The sequence below is a fragment of the Perca flavescens genome, chromosome 6 (assembly GCF_004354835.1).
Source record: "Perca flavescens isolate YP-PL-M2 chromosome 6, PFLA_1.0, whole genome shotgun sequence".
Lineage (NCBI taxonomy): Eukaryota > Metazoa > Chordata > Actinopteri > Perciformes > Percidae > Perca > Perca flavescens.
The window spans coordinates 3,717,365-3,727,808 of record NC_041336.1 but is presented as its reverse complement, the minus strand read 5'-3'; the positions used below and the strand labels follow the sequence as shown (position 1 = coordinate 3,727,808).

General features: G+C 45.2%; 1 protein-coding gene across 1 annotated transcript in view; it reads left to right on the top strand.

Annotated features, from left to right (window-relative positions):
• Nucleotides 1-10,044, top strand: part of nek11 (NIMA-related kinase 11) — a 75,603-nt gene extending 65,559 nt beyond the window's left edge. Inside the window, exons 13-14 of the mRNA XM_028579817.1 lie at nucleotides 3,138-3,231; nucleotides 9,849-10,044. Of these exons, the coding sequence (XP_028435618.1) occupies nucleotides 3,138-3,231; nucleotides 9,849-10,044 (290 nt within the window). The remainder of the gene's footprint in view (nucleotides 1-3,137; nucleotides 3,232-9,848) is intronic.
• Nucleotides 10,045-10,444: the final 400 nt, after the last annotated feature.

The following is a 10,444-nucleotide window of genomic DNA, read 5'->3' as shown; positions in this document are numbered from 1 at the left end:
GACGTTAGCTATCTAGGTTACTTTACGTTGCCTATATATGTCTATTTATTTATACTTATCAATGTTAATAAACTGCGTCTGTACAGCATCAAATTCGCCGTTCCAAGGTTCTTTCACGAGTAGAAGGTTGTGAAAACACGAGTTATGGGTTGCCTGGAACGCAGCATTACTGTCACACAGTAGAGGAATTACCGTATAGTACAGGAGAAGCTCACAGGCAGTTTGGACTTCCATTATCTGTTTAAGTTTAATTACTAATGTTAACTAGCATGTTAGTGATCAGTAATTACTAATGTTAACTATCATGTTAGTGATCAGTAATTACTAATGTTAACTAGCATGTTAGTGATCAATAATTACTAATGTTAACTAGCATGTTAGCAATCAGTAATTAGCCTGTGTCTATGTTATCTCCTTACATATACCTACACTCTCCGTCTCTGTAACATTGGGAATGATTGAGATTTCTCTCGGCACAGCTACCAGAAGACTTTTTGAGTCCTAGCCTGACAAGCCAGAGCCACATCAAGATGAACTCATCATTGTCTTGGATTTTTTTTTTATCCAACAATTTTGGCCTCTTCTGCATCAATTTATGGTACAAAATGTCTTTTTATTGCTATTGTTTTTTCAATGATTTCCCTGTATTGTTTAAAACCTTCTGCATATTTAAACCTCACATGTGAGAAAGAACAAGAAAAGAGCGCTGCGAGGTTAAGATGGTACGGTCCACTGTAGGGGTGTATGAAATCATCGGGACACGTATATGTACAGGTAAGAAGGACATATACGTGGTTTGAGCCCCCTGAATGGTTACTTTTGCATCTTTTGGGGAGTAGGTTTCATATTGTTTTTTTTTAAATCTACCTCTTCCAGATATTGAGGGTGACATATCCTCTGCATCCCCCCCCGAAATCTCCGCCTGTGTGAGTTTTATGACCTTTAAAGAACTGCGAACAGATCTGAGCTCGCTAGGAGTTTCTTATAATCGGGAGCCTCGTTAAGACTCAGCGTTCGTTAAGACTCCGCACTCGTTAAGACTCAGCGCTCGTTAAGACCCAGCGCTCGTTAAGACTCAGCGTTCGTTAAGACTCTGCGCTCGTTAAGACTCAGCATTCGTTAAGACTCTGCGCTCGTTAAGACTCAGCATTCGTTAAGACTCCGCGCTCGTTAAGACTCAGCGTTCGTTAAGACTCCGCGCTCGTTAAGACTCAGCGTTCGTTAAGACTCTGCGCTCGTTAAGACTCAGCGTTCGTTAAGACTCCGCGCTCGTTAAGACTCAGCGTTCGTTAAGACTCTGCGCTCGTTAAGACTCAGCGCTCGTTAAGACTCAGCGCTCGTTAAGACTCAGCGCTCGTTAAGACCCAGCGCTCGTTAAGACCCAGCGCTCGTTAAGACTCCGCGCTCGCTAAGACTCCGCGCTCGCTAAGACTCTGCGCTCGCTAAGACTCTGCGCTTGTTAAGACTCCGCGCTCGCTAAGACTCTGCGCTTGTTAAGACTCAGCGCTCGTTAAGACTCAGCACTCGTTGAGACTCAGCGCTCGTTAAGACTCAGCACTCGTTGAGACTCAGCGCTCGTTGAGACTCAGCGCTCGTTAAGACTCAGCACTCGTTGAGACTCAGCGCTCGTTGAGACTCAGCACTCGTTAAGACTCAGCACTCGTTGAGACTCAGCGCTCGTTGAGACTCAGCGCTCGTTAAGACTCAGCACTCGTTGAGACTCAGCGCTCGTTGAGACTCAGCACTCGTTAAGACTCAGCACTCGTTGAGACTCAGCGCTCGTTGAGACTCAGCACTCGTTAAGACTCAGCACTCGTTGAGACTCAGCGCTCGTTGAGACTCAGCACTCGTTAAGACTCAGCGCTCGTTGAGACTCAGCACTCGTTAAGACTCAGCGCTCGTTGAGACTCAGCGCTCGTTGAGACTCAGCGCTCGTTGAGACTCAGCACTCGTTAAGACTCAGCGCTCGTTGAGACTCAGCACTCGTTAAGACTCAGCGCTCGTTGAGACTCAGCACTCGTTGAGACTCAGGACTCGTTAAGACTCGGCACTCGTTGAGACTCAGGACTCGTTAAGACTCGGCACTCGTTGAGACTCAGCACTCGTTAAGACTCCGCGCTCGTTAAGACTCCCAACCCGGTGAGACTCTGAATGTCTTTAGCTCTAGATGTCACTATCTGAAGAAAACCACATCTTGACTTTTCAGAACAGTTTTTATTTTGTCGCCTCGTCTTCTAATCCCTCCTTCCTTCCGTTGAATGTTTTCATGAGTTGTTGTTTTTCCTTCTTAATGTTTTTAAATCTTAGATTTAATTTTTTATTTCTTAATTTTATCTGCTGAGAGGCAGATTTATGAACTAAAACCACATCGGGACAGTTTAATTAACTTAATATTCACAAGTCAGCTGGACAGAAAATGCACAAAAGCATTGTGTGTGTGTGTGTGTGTGTGTGTGTGTGTGTGTGAGTGACTGTGTGTGTGTGTGTGTGTGTGTGTGTGTGTGAGACTGTATGTGACTGTGTTTCTGACTCTGTGTGTGTGTGTGTGACTGTTTCTGACTCTGTGTGTGTGTGTGACTATCTGTGTGTGTGTGTGTGTGTGTGACTGTGTGTATGTGTGACTCTGTGTGTGTATGTGTGACTCTGTGTGTGTATGTGTGACTCTGTGTGTGTGTATGTGTGACACTGTGTGCATGCGTGCATGTGGGAGATATCCTGCCATTATAATCCCATTAGGTTTAGGATGCGCTAAAACTCACACAAATTAGCACGAATGTCCAGCCTGGTGGAGTCCCCTTCTTTGTTATGATATCACATTTGGGCTTGGAGCGTGACATGGCAGCTCTATAGCAACCCCAATAAGTTCAAGCCATTGAATGCATTTTTGACGACCTCATTATACTCACATTAATGTACTCAAGAGAGTTGGCACACACACACACACACACACACACACACACACACACACACACACACACACACACACACACACACACACACACAGTGAAACCTGTGACCATCCCCTCCACAAACTACTGTGCTTTAATGAATGGAAGCAGAGCAGAGCGGAGGCAGATAAAGGATTGTAAATGACATGTTTAATATTCTGAGTTGTATGGTGTCTTTGTGTAAACCAGGAGACCCAGAGGAGCCAGAGGCCCCTCGGGGCCCTCGGGGGCCCTCGGTAATCAACAGCAGCCTCCTGCAGACCAGAATCCAACACCTGAGAGAGTGAGTCTCACAGGGGCTTTTATTTTGAAAATCCAGTGCTGACATGTAGCATCAGAGGGGCTATAGCTGTGTTTATTCTAATTTTATTTTAATTTTTTTTTTTTTGGGGGGGGGTTCATCTCCTTTTATTGCAGGTATATAAAGTATTCATTAACTATTTTTCAAGATATTTGATAAAATGCCTAATTAAGTATACAGTAGGTAGATACTATCTGATATTTCTGTTTCTATAAGTCCATAACATAGGTAGATACTATCTGATATTTCTGTTTCTATAAGTCCCATAACATAGGTAGATACTGTCTGATATTTCTGTTTCTATAAGTCCCATAACATAGGTAGAAACTGTCTGATATTTCTGTTTCTATAAGTCCCATAACATAGGTAAAAACTGTCTGATATTTCTGTTTCTATAAGTCCCATAACATAGGTAAAAACTGTCTGATATTTCTGTTTCTATAAGTCCCATAACATAGGTAAAAACTGTCTGATATTTCTGTTTCTATAAGTCCCATAACATAGGTAAAAACTGTCTGATATTTCTGTTTCTATAAGTCCCATAACATAGGTAGATACTATCTGATATTTCTGTTTCTATAAGTCCCATAACATAGGTAGAAACTATCTGATATTTCTGTTTCTATAAGTCCCATAACATAGGTAGACACTGTCTGATATTTCTGTGTTTTGGGGAACCAGCTCGGTCTCTCTGTGAGCGTCTGAGGGAATTTTAATTTAAAATAATCCAATTATTCCAGACAAACATGTTGCCTGGAGCGGCAGCGCGGATCAGACTGCGATATGAACCAGATTCAGCATGTTTGTAAAGATTAGAACGAAAGAAAGCGAAAGAGAAAAACAAACCACACACACACACAGAGAGAGAGAGAGAGCAGAGACGATAATGGAAACAAAAAGATATTTTAATAACCACCTAGCTCCAACAACACACAGAGAAAATGCAACATGACAACAAACATTTAGACAAAATAGAAACACGCGTGGAACCCAAACGGTAAAGCTGAGCTCAGGAGAAGCTTCTGGAAACATTAAAGGTCCCTGTGTGTGTGTGTGTGTGTGTGTGTGTGTGTGTGTGTGTGTGTGTGTGTGTGTGTGTGTGTGTGTGTGTGTGTGTGTGTGTGTGTGTGTGTGTGTGTCTGTGTGTGTGTGTGTGTGTGTGTGTGTGTGTGTCTGTGTGTGTGTGTGTGTGTGTCTCTGTTTTGTGTGTGTGTGTGTGTGTGTGTGTGTGTGTGTGTGTGTGTGTGTGTGTGTGTGTGTGTGTGTGTGTGTCTGGGGGAGGTGTTGTGAGTGACAGGGTGGAGCTCAGGTGTCTCGTGTGTTTTCGTCCGTGACTCGGCTGCTGTCAGCAGGTAAACCGACAGCAGCTCTCAGCTCAGCTCTCCTCTCTCCTTCCTCTCTCTCTCCTTCCTCTCTCCTTCCTCTCTCTCTCCTTCCTCTCTCCTTCCTCTCTCCTTCCTCTCTCTCTCCTTCCTCTCTCTCTCCTTCATCTCTCTCTCCTTCCTCTCTCTCCTTCCTCTCTCTCTCCTTCCTCTCTCCTTCCTCTCTCTCTCCTTCATCTCTCTCTCCTCTCTCCTTCCTCTCTCCTTCATCTCTCTCTCCTTCCTCTCTCTCTCCTTCCTCTCTCCTTCCTCTCTCTCTCCTTCCTCTCTCTCTCCTTCCTCTCTCTCTCCTTCCTCTCTCTCTCCTTCCTCTCTCCTTCCTCTCTCTCTCCTTCCTCTCTCCTTCCTCTCTCTCTCCTTCTTCTCTCTCCTTCCTCTCTCCTTCCTCTCTCTCTCTCTCTCCTTCCTCTCTACTTCCTCTCTCTCTCCTTCCTCTCTCCTTCCTCTCTCTCCTTCCTCTCTCCTCTCTCTCTCCTTCCTCTCTCCTTCCTCTCTCTCTCCTTCCTCTCTCCTTCCTCTCTCTCTCCTTCCTCTCTCTCTCCTTCATCTCTCCTTCCTCTCTCTCTCCTTCCTCTCTCTCTCCTTCATCTCTCTCTCCTTCCTCTCTCCTACCTCTCTCTCTCCTTCCTCTCTCTCTCCTCTCTCTCTCCTTCCTCTCTCTCCTTCCTCTCTCCTTCCTCTCTCTCTCCTTCATCTCTCTCTCCTCTCTCCTTCCTCTCTCCTTCATCTCTCTCTCCTTCCTCTCTCTCCTTCCTCTCTCCTTCCTCTCTCTCTCCTTCCTCTCTCTCTCCTTCATCTCTCTCTCCTTCATCTCTCTCTCCTTCATCTCTCTCCTTCCTCTCTCTCTCCTTCCTCTCTCCTTCCTCTCTCTCTCCTTCCTCTCTCCTTCCTCTCTACTTCCTCTCTCTCTCCTTCCTCTCTCCTTCCTCTCTCTCTCCTTCCTCTCTCCTCTCTCTCTCCTTCATCTCTCCTTCCTCTCTCTCTCCTTCCTCTCTCTCTCCTTCCTCTCTCTCTCCTTCCTCTCTCTCTCCTTCATCTCTCCTTCCTCTCTCTCCTTCCTCTCTCTCTCCTTCTCTCTCTCTCCTTCCTCTCTCCTCCTCTCTCTCTCCTCTTCCTCTCTCTCCTTCCTCTCTCCTTCCTCTCTCTCTCCTTCCTCTCTCCTTCCTCTCTCTCTCCTTCCTCTCTCTCCTTCCTCTCTCCTTCCTCTCTCTCTCCTTCCTCTCTCTCTCCTTCCTCTCTCTCTCCTACCTCTCTCCTTCCTCTCTCTCTCCTTCCTCTCTCTCCTTCCTCTCTCCTTCCTTCCTCTCTCCTTCCTCTCTCCTTCCTCTCTCTCTCCTTCCTCTCTCTCTCCTTCCTCTCTCTCTCATTCCTCTCTCTCCTTCCTCTCTCTCTCCTTCCTCTCTCCTTCCTCTCTCTCTCCTTCATCTCTCCTTCCTCTCTCTCTCCTTCCTCTCTCTCTCCTTCCTCTCTCTCTCCTTCCTCTCTCCTTCCTCTCTCTCCTTCCTCTCTCTCTCCTTCATCTCTCCTTCCTCTCGTTCTCCTTCCTCTCTCTCTCCTTCCTCTCTCTCTCCTTCCTCTCTCTCCTTCCCAAAATGGGAAAGTTGAACTCTCCTTCCTCTCTCTCCTTCTCTCTCAAGACATTCCTCCTTCCTTCCTCTCTCTCTCCTCCCCCCCCCTTCTCTCTCTCTCCTTCCTCCGCAGAGCTCACGTCTGGGAGCCAATAGGAACAGAGAAGAGTCCCGATACGGTAGGCTTGTTAAACCATGTGGAACAGGCTTAATAAAGTTTAAATACATTCTTTCAGTTCAGTCACTTTATAATCCCAAAATGGGAAAGTTGAACTTGTAGTCTGGTAATTGTCGTCCAAGACATTATCCTTTTTTTCCTACGGAGGGTTTTCTTACAGTGTCGCCACGTTGTTAAGGTAACTAAAAGACGTCATAAAGGTGACAAAAAGACAACATAAAGACTACAAAAAGGCGAAAAAAAGGCCACAAAAAGGCATCATAAAAGTGACATAAAGGCGTTATAAAGGCGACATAAAGGCGACAAAAGCAGCAAAAAGGCGACATAAAGACTACAAAAAGGCGTCAAAAAGGCGACAAAGAGGCGACATAAAAGGCAACAAAAATGTGACATGAAAGGCGACAAAAAGGTGACAAAAAGACATAAAAGGCAATAAAAAGGCGACAAAAAAGGCGACAAAAAGGTGACATAAAAAGGCGAAAAAAAAGTGACATAAAAAGCAACAAAAAGTGACATAAAAATAAAACAAAAAAATATGACAAAAGTGACATAAATGGCAACAAAAATGTGAAATAAGAGGCGACAAAAATGTGACATAAAAGGCGACATAAAGGTGACAAAAAGGTGACAAAAGCAACAAAGAGGCGACAAAAAGGAGACAAAGAGGCGACGTAAAAGTGACATAAAAGGCAACAAAAATGTGACATAAAAGGCAACAAAAATGTGACATAAAAGTGACATAAAAGGCAACAAAATGTGACATAAAAGGCAACAAAAATGTGACATAAAAGGCGACAAAAAGGTGACAAAAAGGCGACATAAAAGGCGACATAAAAGGCGACAAAAATATGACATAAAAGTGACATAAAAGGCAACAAAAATGTGACATAAAAGGCGACAAAAATGTGACATAAAGGCAACATAAAGGATCCAGAACATAAAGGGTTTCCATGCTGTCACCACCATGTAATGCGATATTTAGACGTTACCGTGGTGATATTACTAGTTGGTAATATGGTGATATACTGAAACTCAACACTCAGCTGTTTACCTCTCTATTCCTCCTCCCGTGGGCTTTAAGAGCAGCTGACAGCCTTTAATATCCACACCGAGCAGCTGTGTGTGTGTGTGTGTGTGTGTGTGTGTGTGTGTGTGTGTGTGTGTGTTTGTGTGTCTGATGTTGTTACCATGGCTACGGGCTGGCCCTAATCGAAGGTTCAGTTTCATCGACCACCTGCGACCAATCAGATGACCGCCACCTTCCATCAGCGGCCAATCAGAGGCGAGCAGCGGCTATAACTCTGGTCTAACAACTGAATGCAAAGAGCTGAATGGAAGCTGTATCTATCAGCTGGAAGCAGAGAAGATGGGTTTGTGTTGCAGATGAGTTAAAGATCATTTAAAACGGATTTCCTTTCAGTTTTTTTTTGTGGTCCGTTTTGTACGGAGGCCCTGAAGGACAAATCACAACAGAATTTTGGAAAACAAAACTGTTATGGTTTCAGTGTTTTGCATTTTGTTCCATTTCTGTTACCTGTTGGTTCATTTCTGTTGTCTGTATCCGGTTGTGTAGATTTGTGTTTAGTTTTCTCCCTGTTTATTGTGTTTATCCCCTCTCGACTGTGTCCTGTGTCACGTTTCTGTGTTTAGTTGTCCTCATGATTTCCGTCTGTGTTCCTGTTTCCTGTTTTATTTTGATAGTCTGCTTTCTGTCTTGTCACGTCTAGCTTTACTTTCGGTGTTTTCCCGCCTTTGTTGATTGTCCTGCCCCGCCCCGTTGTATCACCTGTCCCTCATTTGTTAATTACCTCGTGTATTTAGCCTCTGTGTTCCCTTTGTCTTTTGTCAGATTGTTTTGTAGCCAAGCCCTTGTGTTTCCTCCCTGTGCTTTGTGTCCGGTCCTGCGTCAGTTTTACTCCTGCCTGTGTGCTGCCCTTCTGTTTATTTTTGTGAGTTTTCCAGTCTTTGTACTGCCGTTTTCAGTTAATAAGACTTTTAAAGATTTTTTTTTTTAGGCATTTAAGGCCTTTATTTTTACCGGACAGCTGAAGACATGAAAGGGGAGATAGAGGGGGATACATTTAATTAACTCTCTCCACACTCCCCAGACATGTACACAGGGGCGGATCTACCAGGGTGGCAAATGCCACCCTAAAAGAAAGCCTTGCCACCCCAGTTGGCAGCAACAATTTGATAATTTACGAGCGCGAATCTCCAATGTCCGACTGCAGTCAGACTTCCCCTCTCACACATCCGCCACCACTGATAATGCCTTACCTGTATCATACTTCTATCTTCTATTAAGTGAGATCACATTGTATGGTCACTTATTCCAAATATGCAAGACATTGATTGCAGGAGATTAAGTTTGTCTGGATGAGTTAAACACACACGCACACACACACACACACACACACAAAGGTGGAGCTGTATGTCCCTTACACACACACAGACACACACACACACACACACACACACACACACACACACACACACACACACACACACACACACACACACAAAGGTGGAGCTGTATGTCCCTTACACACACACAGACACACACACACACACACACACACACACACACACACACACAGACACACACACACACACACAGAGACGTGAGCTCTGCGGTCGGATTACATTGATTTAGAACTTAAATATGTCTGTTACATGTTTGAATAATCAGTTATTAATTTCAGACAGATGTTGAACTAAATCAGCCTCATTTCTAGACACACACACACACGCACACACAGACACACACACACACACACACAGAGAAACACACACACACAGAGACAGACAGACACACACACACACACACACACACACACACACACAGAGACAGACACACACACACACACACACACACACACACACACACACACACACACAGAGAAACACAAAACACACACACACACACACACACACACACACACACAGAGAAACACACACACACAGAGACAGACAGACACACACACACACACACACACACACACAGACACACAGAGACAGACAGACACACGCACACACACACACAGACACACACACACACAGACACACAGACACACACACACACAGAAAAACACACACACACAGAGAAACACACACACACAGAGAAAGACAGACACACACACACACACACACACAGAGACAGACACACAGAGACAGACACACACACACAGAGACACACACACACACACACACACACACACACACAGAGACAGACACACACACACACACACACAGAGACAGACACACACACACACACACACACACACACACACACACACACACACAGAGACACACACACATTTTTTATGCTTTTTTTTTCAACATTTTGGGTCCTTTTTTTGCCTCTAATCTTTAACTTTTCCTGACTCCCCTGAAGCAGCTCAGACAGACAGTTAGTAGCCTCTCGTCGTCGTTGTCGTGTGGATTCAAACGTCAGCGTGTCCTCCCTTGCAGGTCCGTGTGCAGCCGCGTGGGCTCCGACGTCTTCCAGAAGCTGTACGAGGACGCGAAGGAGGCCCGGCGGCGTGGCGGCGGCGCCGGGGCTGTGAGGCGCCCGCCGGACCAACCGGGCGCTGCCGTCCAGGTGGACCAGCTGCTGTTCTACGAGGAAGAGCTGCAGAGAGTCAGACAGCAGCGGGACACTAACTGACCCTCCGCCACGCCGACCGGACCGGACCGGTCGGTCTCCCCGAGGTCCAGAAAGAGCCTCAGAACCAGAGTGATGTCATAAAGTGGCGTATGTATGACACGCAGGTTCGTATGCGCGTTATCAAGACGCATTATCGCGTTTTAGCGTCTTTGTCAACGCTGTTCGGCTCCACTGACCTAAATTAGTAATAATTTGTCGTCTTTTCGTCACCGTTATGATGCATTTTATGTCGCCTTCTTGTCGCCTTCATTTCGCCCTTTATGTCGCCTTTTTGTTATCTTCTTGGGCGATTTTAAAGATTTTAAAGGGTTTTAACTGCTATTTTTCTGATTTTAAAGATTTTAAAGGGATTTAACTGCTATTTGTCTGATTTTAAAGATTTTAAAGGGGTTTTAACTGC